This window comes from Gorilla gorilla, chromosome 20 (genome assembly GCF_029281585.2).
Source record: "Gorilla gorilla gorilla isolate KB3781 chromosome 20, NHGRI_mGorGor1-v2.1_pri, whole genome shotgun sequence".
In the NCBI taxonomy this organism is placed as follows: domain Eukaryota; kingdom Metazoa; phylum Chordata; class Mammalia; order Primates; family Hominidae; genus Gorilla; species Gorilla gorilla.
The window spans coordinates 58,839,803-58,861,409 of NC_073244.2; the positions used below are offsets into that span (position 1 = coordinate 58,839,803).

The 21,607-nt window shown below is 49.3% G+C and overlaps 1 protein-coding gene across 1 annotated transcript; it reads left to right on the forward strand.

Annotated features, from left to right (window-relative positions):
- The first annotated feature begins 561 nt into the window (after positions 1–561).
- C5AR1 (complement C5a receptor 1) lies at positions 562–17,071 on the forward strand. Its single transcript, XM_055369835.1, has 2 exons — positions 562–688; positions 14,783–17,071. Exons 1-2 carry the CDS (start codon positions 686–688, stop codon positions 15,830–15,832), a joined length of 1,053 nt encoding a protein of 350 aa, XP_055225810.1. The 5' UTR covers positions 562–685; the 3' UTR covers positions 15,833–17,071.
- Positions 17,072–21,607: the final 4,536 nt, after the last annotated feature.

Genomic DNA, 21,607 nt, shown 5'->3' on the forward strand with positions numbered 1-21,607 from the left:
GAGGGGTTTAAGCCAACTGCATTCCTGAGCTTTTGCCCAGAAGGCTGGCGTCTTAGGAGGAAAGAGATAGATGGCTCCAGGCCGGGTGCAGTGGTTCACACTTGTAATTCTAGCACTTTGGGAGGTCGAGGTGGGTGATTGCCTGAGCTCAGGAGTTTGAGTCCAGCCTGGCCAACATGGCGAAACCCCGTCTTTACTAAAAATACAAAAAATTAGCCGGGGGTGGTGACACACACATGTAATCCCAGCTACTCGGGAGGCTGAGGCAGGAGAATTGCTTGAACCCGGGAGGCAGAGGTTACAGTGAGCCGAGATTGCACCACTCCACTGCAGCCTGGGCGACACAGCAAGACTCTATCTAAAAAAAAAAAAAAAAAAAAATGAGAGAGAAGAGATGGCCCCAAATAGGGAAACCAAGGCCAGGAGAGGGGCCGAGCCTGCACAGGAACTTCCTCGGTTTTCCGAGTGCTGGCCCCCCTTCTCTGCCTGGGAGGAGGTGGTTAGAGTCCCCTGGGTGTGTGCCCCGCAGAGGGAGCTCTGGCCTCAGTGCCCAGTGTGCAGACCAATGAGAGCCCCAGAGAGAAAGACGGTCATTTCCTCCCTGCATCTTCCCTTGGGGCTTTAAAAACCACAGCCCTTGGGCAGGAGGGACCTTTGATCCTTGGGGAGCCCAGGAGACCAGAACATGGTGAGTCTCGAAGGGGAATGGGAGCAGGAAACTTTGTCCTGGGTCCCTCCCATCTCTGCTCCAGTGGGTCCTTCTCTCTCCCCAACTCTCGCCGTCAACTCTGTCTCTCTCTTTCCTTTTCTCTCCCTGTCTTCCACCTCCCACCTTCCCTCTCTCCTGCATCCGAGGCTCTCACACTCCAGGGCTGGGATGTGGCCATGGGAATAAGATTGTCAAGATTGTGGGAGCAACAGCAACCTCATGGGGCTGGGGCCCAAGAAGATTCCCCAGGGGAGGGGACCCTTGAGTTGGGTCTAGTAAGGTGACTAAGAATTCCACAAGCAGCCGAGCGCAGTGGCTCACACCTGTGATCCCAGCACATTGGGGATTGTGCCAAGGCGGGAGGATTGCTTGAGGCCAGGAGTTCAAGACCAGCCTGGCCAACATAGTGAGACCCTGTCTGTTATTATTATTATTATTTTTTAAAGAATTCCACAAGTGAAGAAATCTAGAACAGGCTTTCCAGGCAGTGGGAATGGCAGAGAAAATGTTGGGAGGCTGGAAAGAACCAGTTTGGAGGAATGGTCAGGTTACTCAGATGCTCTTGCAGATAGATGTTCTTTTCTTTTTTGACTTGGGGTCTTGCACTGTTGCCCAGGCTGGAGTGCAGTGGCACCATCATAGCTCACTGCAGTCTTGAACTCTTGGGCTCAAGTGATCCTCCCTCTTTAGCCTCCTCAGTATCTGGGACCACAGGCATGCACCACTATGTCCGGCTAATTTTTAAAATTTTTATTCTCGTAGAGATGGGTTCTTGCTATGTTGTCAGGGCTGGTCTCAAATTCCTGGCCTCAAGCCATCCTCCCACCTTGGTCTCCCAAAGCTCTGGGATTACTGGCATGAGGCCATTATGCCTGGTCGTTTGAGATGTTCTGCATGACAGAGATGGGGAAACTGAGGCCCAGGCAGGAGCAGAGATGGATGGGGACCCTCCGTGGTTGGTGGCAGAAGCAGGTTATGCCATGGATTCTGTGAGTGTCAGAAGGAATGCACCCCAGGCTAAATGAGGGTCCCTGTCATCCCTGCGTCTGGAGGCCTGGGCACTGAACCAGCAGAGCTGCGATTCAGCACCTGCTGTAACACAGGCATTGCCTTGCTTCATCTGTGTCAAAGAGGAAACGGAAGATGGTTTGGATGGACCAGGGAGGGGTCTGATGTTGCTTCATTCCTGCATTCCACCCTTGAGATCCGACTTGGGCAAACGGGACTCTCTGATTCTTCTTCTTTTTTTTTTTCTTTCCAAAACATATTCCAAAGTACCAAATGATACTTGGTAAAAACTCATTCTCGGCCGGGCGCGGTGGCTTGTGTGTGTAATCCCAGCACTTTGGGAGGCCGAGGCGGGCAGATCACAAGGTCAGGAGATTGAGACCATCCTGGCCAACATGGTGAAACTCCGTCTCTACCAAAACTACAAAAATTAGCTGGGCATATAAGCGGGCGCCTGTAGTCCCAGCTACTTGAGAGGCTGAGGCACGACAATCGCTTGAACCCGTGAGGCAGAGGTTGCAGTGAGCCGAGATTGCTCCACTGCACTCCAGCCTGGCAACAGGGCCATCTCAAAAAACAAACATAGAAAAAAAAAAACTCATTCTCCCTGCCTACCCCAGAGCCTCTGACTCCTTTTCTTTCCTTTTATTTTGAGACAGAGTTTCACTCTTGTCGCCCAGGCTGGAGTGCAATGGCACGATCTTGGCTCACCACAACCTCTGCCTCGCGGCTTCAAGCAATTCTCCTGCCTCAGCCTCCCGACTAGGTGGGATTACAGGCATGCGCCACCACGCCTGGCTAATTTTTTGTCTTTTTAGTGGAGACGGAGTTTCACCATGTTGGCCAGGCTGGTCTTGAACTCCTGACCTCACGTGATCCACCCACATGGGTCTCCCAAAGTGCTGGGATTACAGGTATGAGCCACCCTACCTGGCCCTCTGACTCCTTTTCATTGCCTCCTACCCTACCCGGGGCAACCATGGGATGCCAGTTTGTGGTGGATCCTTCCAGAAAGAGTTTACAGATGCCTGAGAGCACAGATGCTTAGGGAACAAAGTAAGGACTAGTGTGATGCGGGGAACCCCAAAACCGAGCTCAGCTTCTGTCTCTACTATGAAATAGTTGCAGAGATCTGTCCTTTCCGTGCTTCTGTCTCCTTATCTTTTTGTTTTTTGAGACAGTGTCTTGCTCTGTTGCCCAGGCTGGAGTGCAGTGGTGTGATCTCAGCTCACTGTAACCTCCACCTCCTGGGTTCAAGTGATTCTCCTGCCTCAGCCTCCCAGGTAGCTGGGACTACAGGTGCCCGCCACCATGCCTGGCTAATTTTTGTATTTTTAGTAGAGACAGGGTTTCACCATGTTGGCCAGGCTGGTCTTGAACTCCTGGCCCCAAGCAATCTTCCCGCCTTGGCCTCCCAAAGTGCTGGGATTACAGGCATGAGCCATTGCACCCAGCCTCCTTCTCCTTATCTTTAAGGTGAAGATAATACTAGAATCTACATCATAGGCTAGTTGAGAGAATTGACTGAGTGAATGCATGAAAAGTTCTTGTAGCAGTGCCTGGTATACAGTTGGTGCTCAATGTGGGTGACATTTCTATCCTTTCCCAGCCTTATAAATGGCAGTATGTTTTGTACAGTACTCTACATCTGGCTTTTTTAAATGAATAACATATAGTATTATTAACTAGCATTTATTGAGTGCTTACTGCATACCAGGCGTTGTATTAAGGCATTCATTAATTTCCCCTTAACCTTGAGGAAGGTACTTCATTCCTGTGTAGTTCAAGGGAGTTGCCTCCTCCTCCTCCTTTTTTTCTTTTTTCTAGACAGGGTCTACTGAGGTCTTCCACCTCAGCCTCCTGAGTAGGTGGGACTACAGGTGCATGCCACCACGCCCAGCTAGATTTAAAATTTTTTGTAGAGGTGGGGTCTTGCTATGTTGCCCAGCCTGGTGCTTCTTTCTTTTATCAGCTGAGTAATATGCTAGTAGGAGGTTTCATCCCCTTCAATGGAAATTTAGTTTGCTTCTAATATTTGGTCTGTTTTGTTTTGTTTTGAGACAGAGTCTCGCTCTGTCACCCAGCCTGGAGGGCAGTGGTGCAGTCTTGGCTCACTGCACCTCTGCCTCCTGGATTCTGGTGATTCTCCTGCCTCAGCCTCCCAAGTAGCTGGTATCACAGGTGCGTGCCACCACACACGGCTAATTTTTGTATTTTATTTTAGTAGAGACGGGATTTCACCATGTTGGCCAGGCTGGTCTCGAACTCCTGACCTCGTGATCCACCCGCCTCAGCCTCCCAAAGTGCTGGGATTATAGGCGTGAGCCACCACGCCTGGCGTCCAGCCACATTCTTTAACTCAGCATCCGCAGACCTTCCAGTCCTATCTTGGCCGCCTGCCAGCCATGCTGACCTTTCGTTTCTGCTGTGCACCACCTGCTTCCTCTCTCCTTTCTGCCTAGAATGCATGCCCCCCCACTCCCAATGCACTTTAGGCCTGCCTGGTAGCCACTCAAACAGAGGGCTCTGGGCTGGGCGCGGTGGCTCATGCCTGTAATCCCAGCACTTTGGGAGGCTGAGGTGGGCGGATCACGAGGTCATGAGATCAAGACCATCCTGGCTAACACAGTGAAACCCTGTCTCTGCTAAAAATACAATTAGCCAGGCATGGTGGCGGGCACCTGTAGTCCCAGCTACTCGGGAGGCTGAGGCTAGCAAATGCTGTGAATCCAGGAGGCGGAGCTTGCAGTGAGCTGAGATGGCGCCACTGCACTCCAGCCTGGGGACAGAGCGAGATTCCGTCTCATAAAAACAAAAAAGAGAGAGGGCTCTGGGGCTCAGCTCTCAGGAGTTTCTCTCCTGTCTCTGTTCTTGCTAACCGAGAAGACTTGGAGAGGTCTGTTCATTTCTCTGTAGCCTCATTTTTCTCTTCTGGAAAATAAGTGTTGCTGTTGCAACAAGTTAGTCTCCTAGGGTTGCTTTGTGGGTTCAATGAGATAATACACGAGAAAGGCTCAGGACAGCCTGGCAATGATTATGGCTGTTCTTGTAGGTACTGCGCCTTCTCCTTCACCCTGTTCTCATCCGATCGTTCACATCTTGCGGCCAGCACCCTTGTCTAAGCCACCGTCATGCCTCACGTCACCTGGACAGTTCCAATCTCCGTTTCCTCCCAGCTTCTGCTCTCTGCCCCTTTCTCCATGCAACAGACAAGGGTTGTTCCTGTAATGAGCATGTGAATTTAGGAGCAATAATAGTACCCTGCCCTTTGTGCTATTGTCACATGGATATGCACTGTGATTAGGAAATTACTAAGCCAACACCTGGGAAGCACATGGAATAGTGCCGGGCAATTAGAACCCCCAGAGTGGCCCTGGACCTGCACTGCCCAATATGTGGGCCACGTGCCACAATGCAGCTACCTACATTTATTTTTCACTATTTTATTTTATTTTATTTTACTTTATTTATTTTATTTTTGAGATGGAGTTTTGCTCTTGCTGCCCAGGCTGGAGTGTAGTGAAGCGATCTCGGCTCACTGTAGCCTCCACCTCCCGGGTTCCAGCGATTCTTCTGCCTCAGCCTCCCAGATAGCTGGGATTACAGGCGCACGCCACCACTCCTGGCTAATTTTTGTATTTTTAGTAGAGACAGGGTTTCACCATGTTGGTCAGGCTGATCTTGAACTGCTGACCTCAGGTGATCCACCCGCCTGGGCCTCCCAAATTGCTGGAATTACAGGTGCGAACCACCGTGTCCAGCCTATTTTATTTTTTAGAGATGGAGTCTCGCTATGTTGCCCAGGCTGGAGTGCAGTGGCACGATCTCGGCTCACTACAACCTCCACCTCCTGGGTTCAAGTGATTTTCCTGCCTCAGTCTACTGAGTAGCTGGAATTACAGGTGCCTGCCATCACACCCAGCTAATTTTTGTATTTTTAGTAGAGATGGGGTTTCACTATGTTGGCCAGTCTGGGGTTGAACTCCTGACTTCAAGTGATCCACCTTCCTTGGCCTCCCAAAGTGCTGGGATTACAGGCGTGAGCCACCACGCCTGGCCTCACCCTGGATCTTGGAGGTCTTTCCACATCATTATATAACATTCTTTTTGTCTGTTTTTTTCTTTTTTGTAGGGATAGGGTCTTGCTAGGTTACCCAGGCTGATCTTGAACTCCTGGGCTCAAGCAATCCCCCTGCTTCAGCCTCCCAAAGTGCTAGGATTACAGGCATGAGCCACTGCACCTGGCCAACTTTTCCATTCTTTTTGATAGCTGTGTAGTATTCTGTTGCCTGGATGTACCATCATTAATTTAGCCAGTCCCCTCTTGCTGGACATGTCAGTTATTTCCAGTCTTTGGAGAGGTGCTGCAGTGGCAAACTTTGCAAGCCGTTTGCGTCTGAAGATCCTGGAAACCACAGGATGTTGGAATCAGCATATTTTTTCTGCCTTTCTGAAGTCAACCAGAGGAAAGGACTGAGTGAGCTCATGGCAGGAAAGGAGCTTTGTCAGCTGATGAGGGAGTGACAAGGCGATGTCAGAGCAGAGGGTGGGAGGCTCCCCTTACGAGGGTCTGAGTCATTCTGCAGTCAAGGATTGCTGGAAGCTTGCGAAACCAGCAGAGGCAAAATTTACCTTCATGCGTCACAGCCAAAGGGAACATTCAAAACATTTAACAATGTGCTAAAGTGCAGAGGTCCCCTGGGCAGGGTCTAGGGCCTCCTGCTGCACCTAGCATTAACTCTTTAGTGACATGAACGTGGCGACCTGGAGTGGGGGTGTCCCAGAGTAGGAAACAGGAACTTAGGGTGCTGGGAGCGGGCAATAGAAGAAGTGGGTGGCTGAGGGCGGGGGCTGTTTGTACCAGTGAAAATATTTTTAAAAATGTTAACCTTCTATTTGGAAATATTTTCAAACTTATGGAAAAATGACAAGAATGGAACAGGCTTATATACATATACATTTTACCCAGACTCTCCAAATTTACTGTATCTGTCTCTCCATTATCCATCCATCCATCCATCTGTCCATCCATCCATCCATCCGTTATCTAGCTATTTTTTTTTTTTTTTTGACAGAGTCTTGTTCTGTTGCCCAGGCTGGAGGGCAGTGGCACAATCTTGACTCACTGCAACCTCCACCTCCCAGGTTCAAGCGATTCTTCTGCCTCAGCCTCCCAAGTAGCTGGGACTACAGGCACACACCACTGGGTCCAGCTAATTTTTTTGTACTTTTAGTGGAGATGGGGTTTCACTATGTTGGCCAGGCTGGTCTTGATCTTCTGGCCTCAAGTGATTACAGGCATGAGCCACCATGCCCAGCCCATTATCTATGTATCTATCTATCTATCTATCATCTATCTCTCAATCATATCTCCATGTATCCATTGTCTATCAGTCATCTATCCATCATCCATGCATCCACTCATTCACCCATTCATTATCTATCCATCCATTTATTTATATCCATCCATCTTTCTATCACCTTTTTTTTTTTTTTTGAGACAGAGTCTTGCTCAGTCAAGGCTGGAGTGCAGTGGCATGATCTCAGCTTACTGCAACCTCCGCCTCCCAGGTTCAAGTGATTCTCCTGCCTCAGTCTCTGGAGTAGCTGGGATTACAGGTGCGCGCCAACACGCTAGCTAATTTTTGTATTTTTAATGGCCTTTTGTGACTGGCTTCTTTCACTTAGCATCATGTTTTCAAGATTCATCCACATTGTAGCATGTGTCAATGCTACAATGTGTCAGCACTTCCTTTTCATGGCTGAGTAATATTCCACCACGTGGCTAAACCCCACCTTTTTCATTCACTCATTAGCAGATACTGACATCTTATCTTTCAATAATTTACTCATGGATATGATTCCACCAGTAAATGCCCACTGCCCATAGCCTGGCTAACCTTGGGCAGGTGCAATGTAAGGGAACTAGAAAAAAAAAAAAAAAAAAACTATCCAGGCATGGTGGCTTACATCTGTAATCTCAGCACTTTGGGAGTTCAAGGCAGGAGGGTTGCTTGAAGTTAGGAGTTTGAGACCAGCCTGTGCAACAAAGCGAGACCCACCTCTACCAAAAAAAAAAAAAAAGAAAAAAAATACAAAAATTAGCTGAGTGTGGTGGTGCACAACTGTAGTCCTAGCTACTCGAGAGGCTGAGGCAGGAGGATTGCTTGAGCCAGAGGGGCTGGGGTGACAGTGATCCATGATTGCACCACTGCACATAAGCCTGGGTGACAGATCAAGACCCTGTCTCAAAAAAAAAAAAAAAAAGAAAAAGAAATATAAAAAGAGGGGCTGGGCGTGGTGGTTCATGCCTGTAATCCCAGCACTTTGGGAGACCAAGGCGGGAGGATTGCTTGAACCCAGGAGTTTGAGACCAGCCTGGGCAACACAGTGAGACCCTCCTCTTTAAGAAAACATTAAAAATTAGCTGGGCACAGTAGTATGCACCTGTAGTCCCAGCTGCTTGGGAGGGTGAGGCAGGAGGATCACTTGAGCCTGAGAAGTCAAGGCTGCAGTGAGCCAAGATCGCACCCCTGAGCTACAGCCTGGGTGACAGAGTGAGACCCAGTCTCAAAAAAAAAAAAAAAAAAAAAAATAGTGGTTCAGGGATGTGGATCTGAGCTCTTCAATAATTGACAAATAATAATACCAATGGCTGCCACTTCTTGTCCTCTTCTGTGTGTCAGGCGCTGTGCTAGGTGCTTAGGCATTTTTCATCTTATTTAATCTTCGAGGTGAGTGTTTTAAAGGTATAAAAACCAGGCCGGGCGTGGTGGCTCATGCCTGTAATCCCAGCATTTTGGGAGGCCAAGGCGGGCAGATCACGAGGTCAGGAGTTCGAGACCAGCCTGACCAACATGGTGGATCCCTGTCTCTACTAAAAATACAAAAATTAGCAGGGTGTGGTGGCAGGTGACTTTAGTCCCAGCTACTCAGGAGGCTGAGGCAGGAGAATCGCTTGAACCTGGGAGGCAGAGGTTACAGTGACCCGAGATCGTGCCACTGCAGTCCAGTGTGGCGACAGAGTGAGACTCCATCTCAAAAAAAAAAAAAAGTACAAAACTCCATCTGCAAATTCAAATATTTAGAGCTGCAAATACAGCTCTCAGTATTTCCAGAATGATTTCTATTTGTTGCTGTCCCCTTTTCTCTGGGTTGGTGTCAAAGTGGCCTTCAGGACTGGGCTAGCTCCATAGGTCACAAAACTCACCTCTTGGAAATGGTCAGGGGCAGCCTGTCTGGTTTGCATTCCGGCCTGTATGGGTTCACATCCTCTCTGAGTGACCTGGAACAGCCTACTTCACCTTCTGGTGCCTCATGCTTCTTCATCAGCGAAATGGGCATTTTTTTTTCTTTCTTTTTTTTTTTTGAGGTGGAGTCTCACTCTGTCGCCCAGGCTGGAGTGCAGTGTCGCTATCTCAGCTCATTGCAACTTCCACCTCCCAGGTTCAAGTGATTCTCCTGCCTCAGCCTCCCGAGTAGCTGGGATTACAGGTGCCCACCACCACGCCTGGCTAATTTTTGTATTTTTCGTAGAGACGGGGTTTCACCATGTTGGCCAGGCTGGTCTCGAACCCCTGACCTCAGGTGATCTGCCCACCTTGGCCTCCCAAAGTGCTTGGGTTATAGGTGTGCACCACCACACCTGGCCTGAAATGGGCATATTAACAGAACCTCCTTGTAGGTTGTGGTCAGGATGGAAAGAGCAAATTCCATGCCGCATGCATAGTAGGTGCTCAGTAAGTACTGGCTGCTTTCGGGTGATCACTCAGTGCCCTGATGGGTGCTTTACTGCAGTGTCTGGTGCCTCTGGACACAGATTTCACCTACAAGGCTTTCTCCAGTCCAGCTGCCATGGACTGCAGCCTTTCTTTCTTGGGTGCATGACAGCTTCCTTCAGCTCTGTCTGGGAAGAAGTGATCAGGACCTTCTTGTTCTATTTTTTTTTTTTTTTTTTTAGATGGAGTCTCACTCTGTTACCCAGGCTGGAGTGCAATGGGGCTATTTCGGCTCACTGCAACCTCTGCCTCCTGGGTTCAAGCAATTCTTCTGCCTCAGCCTCCTGAGTAGCTGGGATTACAGGCGCCCACTACCACGCCTGGCTAATTTTTGTATTTTTAGTATAGACGGGGTTTCACCATGTTGGCCAGGCTGGTCTCGAATTCCTGACCTCAGGTGATCTGCCCGCCTCGGCCTTCCAAATTGTTGGAATTACAGGCGTGAGCCACTGCATCCAGCCTATTTTATTTTATTTTTTTTGAGATAGGGTCTCGCTCTGTTGCCCAGTCTGGAGTGCAGTGGTGCAATCTTGGCTCACTGCAACCTCTGCCTCCTGGGTTCCAGAGATTGTCCTGCCTTAGCCTCCCAAGTAGCTGGGACTACAGGCACACGCCACCACACCTGGCTATTTTTTTTGTATTTTTAGTAGAGATGGGGTTTCACCATATTGCCCAGGCTGGTCTAGAACTCCTGACCCAAGTGATCCACCTGCCTCGGCCTCCCAAATTGTTGGGATGACAGGCATGAGTCACTGCACCTGGCCTGTTCTTAATTTTATTATGGAAAGTTTCAAACACACAAAAGTGAAGAGAATATTATAAGCCCCTACGAATCCACCACTGCCATTCTTAGTCATCTATAGCCCTGCCCTCCTTCATCCCTCTGTCCCTCTGTCCCTGTCTGCTTTCTTCCTCCCTAATTCCCTCCTCCCTCCTTTGTTTCTTTTCTTTCTTCGTGCCTTTCTCCCTTTCACCCTTCTTCCCTTCCTCATTTCCTCCTCCTTCCCTCCTTCGTTCCCTCCTCCCTCTCTTCTCCCTTTCTTCCTCTTCCCTTCCTTCCTGCCTCCTTCCCTCTCCTCCTCTCTCTCTCTCTAGTTATTCCTTTTGCTGGAGTGTTTTTTCTGTAGTCCTAATTAGGGAAAAGGAGTCAGGCTGGCAGGACCGAGGGAAAGCAAAAAGAGGAAGCAGATAAACTGTGCATCTGCCTTTCTTCAAGGTCTAGGACACACAGCTCTCCTGTGCAAATAACTCCCAATTTTCCTGCATCCAGCTATCGCCAGCCACTCAGCTAATAGAAAAATGCAAGTTAGCTCACTGCAACCTTGGTGTTGTTGGTACTTCACAGAGCCCTGTTCACACACAGCACAAGCACCGTTGTATAAAATCACTAGCGAGCCTTTGTCTCTTTGCAGTTAGATCCTCTCTTGCTGACCTGCCCATTGCACTCTTGCAACACATTTTCCTACTTTCTCTAATAAATCTACTTTGCTTTACCTACAACTGTCTTGGTAAATTCTTTTACCCTGCATCACTGGCCCCAAATAGTCACATTTACCTGTGACATTATTATTATTTTTGTGAGAGAGGGTCTCACTCTGTTGCCCAGGCTGGAGTGCAGTGGCGTGATCACAGCTCACTGCAGCCTTGACCTCCCAGGCTCTAGTGATCCTCCCGCCTCACCCTTCCAAGTATCTAGGACCACAGGAGCACACCACCATACCTGGCTACTTTTTTTCTGTAGAGACAGGGGTCTTGCTATGTTGCCCAGGCTGGTCTCTAACTCCTGGGCTCAAGCAATCCTCCCACCTTGGCCTCCAAAGTGCTGGGATCACAGGCATGAGCCACAATGCTTGGCAAAAAAAATCTATTTCTTATTCCTGTTTGTATCTTCCTCTTGCTGCACCCAAACATTTTGTTCTGGGTTGGCACCATGATCCTACAATCAGTCTTAGTGTCCCAAGAAGAGAGGCAATCGGGGATTCGGTGCCATTGATGTGAGGCAGCAGGAAAGACGCAGAACCATCTGTGAAGTAATTTTTGCAAAAAAAAAAATCGTAGCTAAATTTAATCAAAGTTCTAGATCTCAAACTACCACTTTACAGCAAAACCAAGGGAGAGAGGAACAGGTTAAATAACACTACACCTAAAAAATGAGCAAAGTCTACTTGAAATTGATAACTCCTGGCCAGGCGTGGTGGGTCTTGCCCGTAATCCCAGCACTTTGGGAGGCTGAGGTGGGCAGATCACGGGTCAGGAGTTCGAGACCAGCCTGACCAACATGGTGAAACCCTGTCTCTATTAAAAATACAAAAATAAGCCAGGCATGGTGACACGCCACCTGTAATCCCAGCTATTCAGGAGGTTGAGGCAGGAGAATCGCTTGAACCCGGGAGGCAGAGGTTGCAGTGAGCCAAGATCATGCTGCTGCACTCCAGCCTGGTGACAGAGTGAGACTCTGTCTCAAAAAAAAAAAAAAAAAGAAATGGATAACTCCTCCTCCTACTGGCTTAGGGTTTTGAAATGATATCAGTTAGAACAGATGGGCTGCTGGCTAGGCGTGGTGGCTCATGCCTGTAATCCCAGCACTTTGGGAGGCCGAGGTGGGCGGCTCATCTGAGGTTGGGAGTTCGAGACCAGCCTGACCAACATGGAGAAACCCCATCTCTACTAAAAATACAAAATTAGCCAGGCATGGTGGTGCATGCATGTAATCCCAGCTACTCAGGAGGCTGAGGCAGGAGATTCACTTGAACCCAGGAGGCGGAGGTTGCAGTGAGCAGAGATCGCATCACTGCACTCCAGCCTGGGCAACAAGAGCAAAACTGTCTCAAAAAAAAAAAAAAAAAGAACAGATGGGCTGCTTGGCTCTCTATGGGAGTTAACAAGGAGAAAAAGGGAGGTGTGGAGCAGTAGATGAACTTGCAGAGGGTCATGCAGGCTTCACATAGGGCAGTCAGGAACTGAACCCCAGAGGACTGACTCCAAAGCCAGTGCTCCTAACCTGAGTGCCATTCTGAGCTCACCATTACTGGACTACTGGAGTCCGGGGCAAAAGCATTCCCACAGATTCATGCCTGTAATCCCAGCACTTTGGGAGGCTGAGGCAGGTGGATTGTTTGAGGCCAGGAGTTTGATACCAGCCCTGGCAACATAGCAAGACCCCATCTCTACTAAAAATTAAAAAAATAAGCCAGGCATGGTGGTGTGTGCCTGTGGTCACAGCTACTTGGGAGGTCGAGGCTGCAGTGAGTCATGATCGCACCACTGTACTCCAGCCTGGGTGACAAAGACCCTGTCTCTAAAAATTTTTTTTAAACAATATTTTTATACAATCTTTTTTTTTTTTTTTTTTTCTGAGACAGAGTCTCGCTCTGTTGCTAGGCTGGAGTGCAGTAGTGCAATCTCGGCTCCCTGCAACCTCCACCTCCTGGGTTCAAGCGATTCTCCTGCCTCAGCCTCCCGAGTAGCTGGGACTACAGGCACGCGCCACCACACCCGGCTAATTTTTGTATTTTTAGTAGAGACGAGGTTTCACTATGTTGGCCAGGGTGATCTCGATCTCTTGACCTTATGATCCGCCCGTCTTGGCCTTCCAAAGTGCTGGGATTTCCGGTGTGAGCCACCACGCCCAGCCCCATATAGTCTTTTAAAGAATCAAAATTAATGCAAAAAAAAATCCATGGTGAGAAAAAAATCCAAATTTTAAGTAAAGACCATCTGCTTTCATTTGTTTGCTTTAGCACACTGCATTGTTGCACAACAGAAACTGTTGAGGCTGGTCCCCAACATTCTATTTTTATGGCCATTTTATACAGGCGCCCACAAGCCCTTTTCCCAACAAGGAACCTTGTTTTCCAATCTACAGATGCCTCGAATTCTCAGCTGGGCAGGTTTACCCAGGTTCACAGTGTGACAAGAACATGCAATCAGATTGGGCAACGTGGGGCTTTGTGCATAGTCATGGGTGTTTTGTGGTCTTGGGTACTTTTTCTAAGCTTTATAAACTTTTTCTTCTTCGTTCAAACTATGGGAATGGCCGGGCACAGTGGCTCATGCCTGTAATCCCAGCACTTTGGGAGGCTGAGGCAGACGGATCACCTGAGGTCAGGAGTTCGAGACCAGCCTGGCCAACATGGTGAAACCCCGTCTCTACTAAAAATACAAAAATTAGCCAGGCATGTTGGTGGGCACCTGTAATCCCAGCTACTCAGGAGGCTGAGGCAGGAGAATCGCTTGAACCCAAGAGGCGGAGGTTGCAGTGAGCTGAGATTGTGCCACTTCACTCCAGCCTGGGCAATAAAGTGAGACTCTGTCTCCAAAAAAAAAAAAAAAAAAGTAACAAGCGTTGTGTCATGCACTGACCAGTCCGAATGGGTAGTGGCTACAGCCTTGCAGCAGGGCTAGACTTTTTTTTTGAAATGGAGTCTCGCTCTGTCGCCCAGGCTGGAGTGCAGTGGCGCAATCTCGGCTCACTGCAACCTCCGCCTCCCGGGTTCAAGCAATTCTCTGCCTCAGCCTCCCAGGTAGCTGGGATTACAGGTGCCCACCACCTCACCCGGCTAAGTTTTTATATTTTTAGTAGAGGCGGGGTTTCACTACGTTGGTCAGGCTGATCTTCAACTCCTGACCTCGTGATCCACCCACCTTGGCCTCCCAAAGTGCTGGATTACAGGTGTGAGCCACCGTGCCCGGCCAGTAGGGCTAGACTTTGACATTAGGTTGCCGGATCGTGGGGAAGCCCAGGGGCTTCGCAGGATGGGACTGAGGGGAGAGGTGGCAGGCTGGCAAGGGGTCCAGCTAGCATGGAATCATTTCATTTTTTTTTTTTTTTTTGAGACAGGGTCTCACTCTGTCACCTAGGCTGGAGTGCAATGGTATGATCTCGGCTCACTCTAACCTCTGCCTCCTGGGGTCAGGTGATCCTCCTACCTCAGCCTCAGGAGTAGCTGGGACTATAGGCAAGTGCAACCACGCCCGGCTAATTTTTGTATTTTCAGTAGAGACGGGGTTTTGCCATGTTGCCCAGGCTATTCTGGAACTCCTGGGCTCAAGCAGTCCGCCCGCCTCGGCCTCCCAAAGTGCTGGGATGACAGGCGTGATCTACGGCATCTGCCTCAATATTTTAATAAGTGGTGTGACACCCTAGTTGACTCTCAGCCCTCAGCATCCCCATTTCCTAGTGAGAAAAAGCCACACAGGGGAAAAGCCACATGCCTGAGCCAGGATGCCCCCTCCCCGGGCACATGTCTGCAGACTCATCTTCTCTGCTCTCTCCGATTCCCCTTAGGACTCCTTCAATTATACCACCCCTGATTATGGGCACTATGATGACAAGGATACCCTGGACCCCAACACCCCTGTGGATAAAACTTCTAACACGCTGCGTGTTCCGGACATCCTGGCCTTGGTCATCTTTGCAGTTGTCTTCCTGGTGGGAGTGCTGGGCAATGCCCTGGTGGTCTGGGTGACGGCATTCGAGGTCAAGCGGACCATCAATGCCATCTGGTTCCTCAACTTGGCGGTAGCCGACTTCCTCTCCTGCCTGGCGCTGCCCATCTTGTTCACATCCATTGTACAGCATCACCACTGGCCCTTTGGCGGGGCTGCCTGCCGCATCCTGCCCTCCCTCATCCTGCTCAACATGTACGCCAGCATCCTGCTCCTGGCCACCATCAGCGCCGACCGCTTTCTGCTGGTGTTTAAACCCATCTGGTGCCAGAACTTCCGAGGGGCCGGCTTGGCCTGGATCGCCTGTGCCGTGGCTTGGGGGTTAGCCCTGCTGCTGACCATACCCTCCTTCCTGTACCGGGTGGTCCGGGAGGAGTACTTTCCACCAAAGGTGTTGTGTGGCGTGGACTACAGCCACGACAAACAGCGGGAGCGAGCCGTGGCCGTCGTCCGGCTGGTCCTGGGCTTCCTGTGGCCTCTACTCACGCTCACGATTTGTTACACTTTCATCCTGCTCCGGACGTGGAGCCGCAGGGCCACGCGGTCCACCAAGACACTCAAGGTGGTGGTGGCAGTGGTGGCCAGTTTCTTTATCTTCTGGTTGCCCTACCAGGTGACGGGGATAATGATGTCCTTCCTGGAGCCATCGTCACCCACCTTCCTGCTGCTGAAGAAGCTGGACTCCCTGTGTGTCTCCTTTGCCTACATCAACTGCTGCATCAACCCCATCATCTACGTGGTGGCCGGCCAGGGCTTCCAGGGCCGACTGCGGAAATCCCTCCCCAGCCTCCTCCGGAATGTGTTGACTGAAGAGTCCGTGGTTAGGGAGAGCAAGTCATTCACGCGCTCCACAGTGGACACTATGGCCGAGAAGACCCAGGCAGTGTAGGCGACAGCCTCATGGGCCACTGTGGCCCGATGTCCCCTTCCTTCCCGGCCATTTTCCTTCCTCTTGTTTTCACTCCACTTTTCGTGGGATGGTGTTACCTTAGCTAACTAACTCTCCTCCATGTTGCCTGTCTTTCCCAGACTTGTCCCTCCTTTTCCAGCGGGACTCTTCTCATCCTTCCTCATTTGCAAGGTGAACACTTCCTTCTAGGGAGCACCCTCCCACCCCCCACCCCCCCTCCACACACCATCTTTCCATCCCAGGCTTTTGAAAAACAAACAGAAACCCGTGTATCTGGGATATTTCCATATGGCAATAGGTGTGAACAGGGAACTCAGAATACAGACAAGTAGAAAGATTCTCGCTTAAAAAAATGTATTTATTTTATGGCAAATTGGAAAATATGTAACTGGAATCTCAAAAGTTCTTTGGGACAAAACAGAAGTCCATGGAGTTATCTAGGCTCTTGTAAGTGAGTTGATTTAAAAAAGAAAATTAGGCTGAGAGCAGTGGCTCACGCCTGTAATCTCAGAACTTTGGGAGGCTAAGGTGGGTGGATCACCTGAGGTCAAGAGTTCCAGACCAGCCTGGCCAGCATGGTGAAACCCCGTCTGTACTAAAAATACAAAAAATTAACTGGGCATGGTAGTGGATGCCTGTAATCCCAGCTACTTTGGAGGCTGAGGTGGGAGAATTGCTCAAACCTTGGAGGTGGAGGTTGTGGTGAGCCATGATCGCACCACTGCACTCTAGCCTGGGTGACTGAGGGAGGCTCTGTCTCAAAAGCAAAGCAAAAGCGAAAACAAAAACACCTAAAAAACCTGCAGTTTTGTTTGTACTTTGTTTTTAAATTATGCTTTCTATTTTGAGATCATTGCAAACTCAACACAATTGTAAGTAATGATACAGAGGGATCATGTGTACCCTTCACCCAGCCTCCCCCAATGGCAACATCTAGCAAAACTACAATGTAGTCTCATAACCAGGATATTGACATTGATACAGTGAAGATACAGGACATTCTCATCACCACAGGGATCCCCAGGATGCCCACCTCCCTCCACCCCCACACCCCAGCCATGTCCCTAACCCCTGGCAACCAGGAATCCACTCTCCATGTCTATAATGGTGTCATTTCAAGAATGTTATTCAATGGAATCATATAGTATGTAACCTGTTTTGAGCTTAAAAAAAAAGTATACATGACTTTAATGAGGAAAATAAAAATGAATACTGAAATGTTGTGTTATTTCTAGTGAATAATTGACTTTGCAGTAGGTATTAGTCCATTTTCACACTGCTGATAAAGACATACCCAAGACTGGGAAGAAAAAGAGATTTAATTGGACTTACAGTTCCACATTGCTGGGGAGGTCTCACAGTCATGGCAGGAGGCAAAGGCACTACTTACATGGTAGTGGCAAGAGAAAATGAGGAAGAAGCAAAAGTGGAAACTACTGTGAAACCCATCAGATCTTGTGAGACTTGTTAACTATCACAAGAATAGCAAGGGAAAGACTGGACCCCATGATTCAATTATCTCCCCCTGGGTCCCTCCCACAACACATGGGAATTCTGAGAGATACAATTCAAGTTGAGATTTGGGTGGGGAGACAGCCAAACCATATCACAATATTTCTGCTTTGATTGTGTAGTGTGCATGTGCATGGATTATCTAGAAATAGCGTGCAGACCAGCCAGCTGTGGTGGCTCATGCCTGTAATCCCAGCACTTTGGGAGGCCGAGGCAGGCAGATCACCTGAGGTCAGGAGTTTGAGACCAGCCTGGCCAACATGGTGAAACCCCGTCTCTACTAAAAATACCAAAATTAGCTGGTGTGTTGGTGCACACCTGTAATCTAAGCTACTTAGGAGGCTGAGGCAGGAGAATTGCTTGAACCCGGGAGGTGGAGGTTGCAGTGAGCCAAGATCACGCCACTGCACTCCAGCCTAGAGTGAGACTCTGTCTCAAAAAAAAAAAAAAAAAAATTAAATTTAGAACTAGCATACAGACCCAATGTTGTCCAACAGAAATATGATGTGGGCCACATGTATATCTTTGTTTTCTAGTAGCCACATTAAATAAGTAAAAAGAAATAGATGAAATACTTAATAATATATTACAATCATATGTTATATTAAGAACAATGAGGCTTATGTCTGTAATCCCAGCACTTTGGGAGGCCAGCCTGGGCAACATAGTGAGGTTCCATCTTCAAAAAAATTAGTCTGAGCATGGGGGCTCATGCTTGAAATCCCAGCACTTTGGGAGGCTGAGCTGGGCAGATCACAAAGCCAGGAGTTCGAAATCAGCTTGGCCAACATGGCGAAACCCCATCTCTACTAAAAACACAAAAATTAGCCGGACATGATGATGCACGTCTGTAATCCCAGGTACTCAGGAAGCTAAGGCATGAGAATCACTTGAACCCGGGAGGCAGAGGTTGCAGTGAGCTATGATTGTGGCTTGGCACTCTAGCCTGGGCGACAGAGTGAGACTCTCTCAAAAAAAAAAAATTTTTTTTTTAACGAAAAAATTAGCCAGTGTGGTGGTAGTGCCTGTGGTCCCAGCTACTCGGGATGCCGAGGCTGGAGGATCGCTTGAGCATAGGAGTTTGAGGCTGCAATGAGTTGTGATCGCACCGCTGCACTCCAACTTGGGTGACAGAGCAAGACCCTGTCTCCAAACAAACAAACAAAAAATTGCCTGAGTGTCTCGACAGACAGATGCTGCAGTCTCTTGAGCTTGCAGAAGTGGCTGTGAGTGGTGTCTGTGCCTGCTTGAGAGTAGACGTTGGTACCTGGGACAAGATCCTCTCTGTAACTTGTGCTCATTAGTGCAGATTCCCCAGGCATCGAGGTCACGGGGAAGGACCTGAGCCCCAGCCGCCTTCAGCTCCTGGGGTTGGGCTCCCGGCAGCTCCCTCCTCAAGAAGACAACACCAGCCTCCTGGCCTCCTGGCCTTCTCCCACCTGCTCCGGTCTCTTCCATGGCTGCCCCTGACCTGGATAGTTTCCCTCTGCCTCTTTGCTGGACCTTTCTCCGCGTCCTTTGCAGAGTTTTTTCCTCTTCGACGTTGGCGTTCCTCAGCTGTGTGTCCAACTCATTCGGTGCGCTCACTCCTGCAGCTTCATCCAATATCTTCAGCATCTCTCTTCCACACTGGGCCTCCCCACCCCCTTGCCACGGCCAGACTGACCTCAGCAATCTCCCCGGAACCTCTTCCTCCCCTTCCCTCCCGACTCCCGAGACAACCCCGCGGTGCACCCAGTCACCCAGGCCTGAGCCTGGGGCCCATCCTGGATGCTACCTCCTTCCCGCCCCACACCCTGCCTGGCCCATGCCCTCCATCCTCTCCCATTTGGCTCTCTGCCTTGCCCCTTCCCTGATTTCCTGGCTGTCCAGTCTGTTTTTCCCAGACCATCCCTGCCTCTATTCTGCCTTCCTTCAGGGGTTACCTCCTCCAGGAAGACCTCCCTGACTTCCTCCTCTGCCTCCCCAACCCCTACATTCTATCTCTATTCCCAGTCATCCTGTAGCTTTCCTGGCTTCGGGAGTTGCAGGCAGTGGGTATTTTCTACCCACCCTGATTTGGGAAGGAGATAGTGTCCCAAAAGCTGGGAGGCCAAAGAGTAGGAGTTGGAGGCCAAGGAGTGGGATCCAGGTAGTCTTTCCAAGGCAGCCCCCATCTGGTGTTGACCTGCCCTGCCCAGTATGGAAGTGGGGTGAAGGGGCAGACAATTGCCAAATCTGCAGCTTGGGGAATCTGCTGGGTCAACAAGTTCCGAAGGGGAAGTGGTAGGGAAGGGAAGTGGATGATGGGCTTGGCTGAGTCAGGCTGTGTCCCCTTTCCAGCACCCACCCCCACTCCCTGCAGCCCTGGGATCTTATTCACGCATCTACTGGGCAGACTAGGATGCCCCTAAGTCCTGGAGCCAAAGCCTTCTCCTCTTTATCTGTGCCACGTGACCATCCTGAACCTCACACCTCTCAGAGCCAGGAGGGCATTTCTCTAGATGAGCACAGTCCCATAGAAATAGACTGTGAGTGGCCGGGCGCGGTGGCTCACACCTGTAATCCCAGGGCTTTGGGAGGCCGAGGAGGGTGGATCACCTGAGGTCAGGAGTTCGAGACCAGCCTGGCCAACATGGCAAAACCTCGTCTCTACTAAAAATACAAAAACTAGCCAGGTGTGGTGGCGCATGACTGTAGTCTCAGCTACTTGGGAGGCTGAGGCAGGGGAATTACTTGAACCCGGGAGGCGGGGGTTGCGGCGAGCTGGGATCGTACCACTGCACTCCAGCCTGGGCGACAGAGTAAGACTCTGTCTCTAAATAAATAAATAAATAAAATAAAATAAAAGAGAAAGTAATAGACTGTGAGCCAGGAGGCAGGAGGATCGCTTGAGCCCAGGAGTTTAAGACCAGCCTGGGCAACACAGGGAGACCCTGTCTCTACAAAAAATAAAAACAAACAAATGAAATAGCTGGGTGTGCAGGTGTGCACCTGTAGTCCCAGTTAGGAGGCTCAGGTGGGAGAATTGTTTGAGCTCAGGAGAGACTGAGGCTGTAGTGAGCCAAGATCACACCACTGCACTCCAGCCTCGGTGACAGAGTAAGACCCTCTCTCAAAAAAAAAAAAAAAAAAAAAAGAAATAGAATGATATTTATATTTTCCCACAGGCAAGCAACAGACAAAAAGAAACAAAAAGAATCAGGTAAAATTAATTTTGATAATACATTTTATTTAACACAAGATAAGGAGTATCATTTTAACATGTGTTCAATAGAAACAAATTCTTGAGACTTCATATTCTGTTTTTTTTGGTACTGTGTTTTCAAAATCTGGTGTGTATTTTCCACTCACAGCACTTCTTATCTCGGACCCGAAGACATTTCAAGTGGTCCGTAGTCTCTTGTGGCTGGTGGCTGCAGTGTTGGACTGCTCAGGGCCAGACTTCCTTGACTAATGTATACAGCGTCTACAGAATTTGAACATCTAACTGTTGGAGCCGTGCTTCTAACCCTCCGAGGTTCTGGTGTGATATTCTAGGATCCTGTGATTCAAATAGCCTCTAACTCACATTGTAGGATCTGTTAGGTTCAATAGTCTATGATTCCAACATTTTAAGAGTCTGTGATTCCAATATTCTGGTCTCCAGAGTCTTTGATTGATTGATTGATTTTGAGACAGAGTCTTGCTCTGTCACCCAGGCTGTAGTGCAGTGGTGCGATCTCGGCTCACTGCAACCTCTGCCTCCCAGGTTCAAGCGGTTCTCCTGCCTCAGCCTCCTGAGTAGCTGGGATTACAGGTGACCGCCCCACGCCCAGCTAATTTTGTATTTTTAGTAGATACGGGGTTTCACCATGTTGGCCAGGATGGTCTCAATCTCTTGACCTCGTGATCCACCCACCTCGGCCCTCCAAAGTGCTGGGATTACAGGCGTGAGCCACCGTGCCCGGCTGTGATTGTGTTTTATGACTCTCATATATGTTAAGACATTCTCCCCTATGCATCAAATATCACATAAATAGTTTCATATTATATTGTTCAAAAGAGAAAAAGGTCTATGGTCCTCCCCATCTTAGTCACTCATCCTGTCAAGCCCTGTAATTCCATTAGATTGAACCCTAGGAAATTGCCAAGATTCAGTCCTTTTGGGGTGGGATGTGTGTGTAACAATTTATTTATTTGTTGCTTTTGAAACATTGTGGTGCCATGGCACAGTGGCTCATGTCTGTAATCCCAACACTTTGAGAGGCTGAGGTGGGAGGA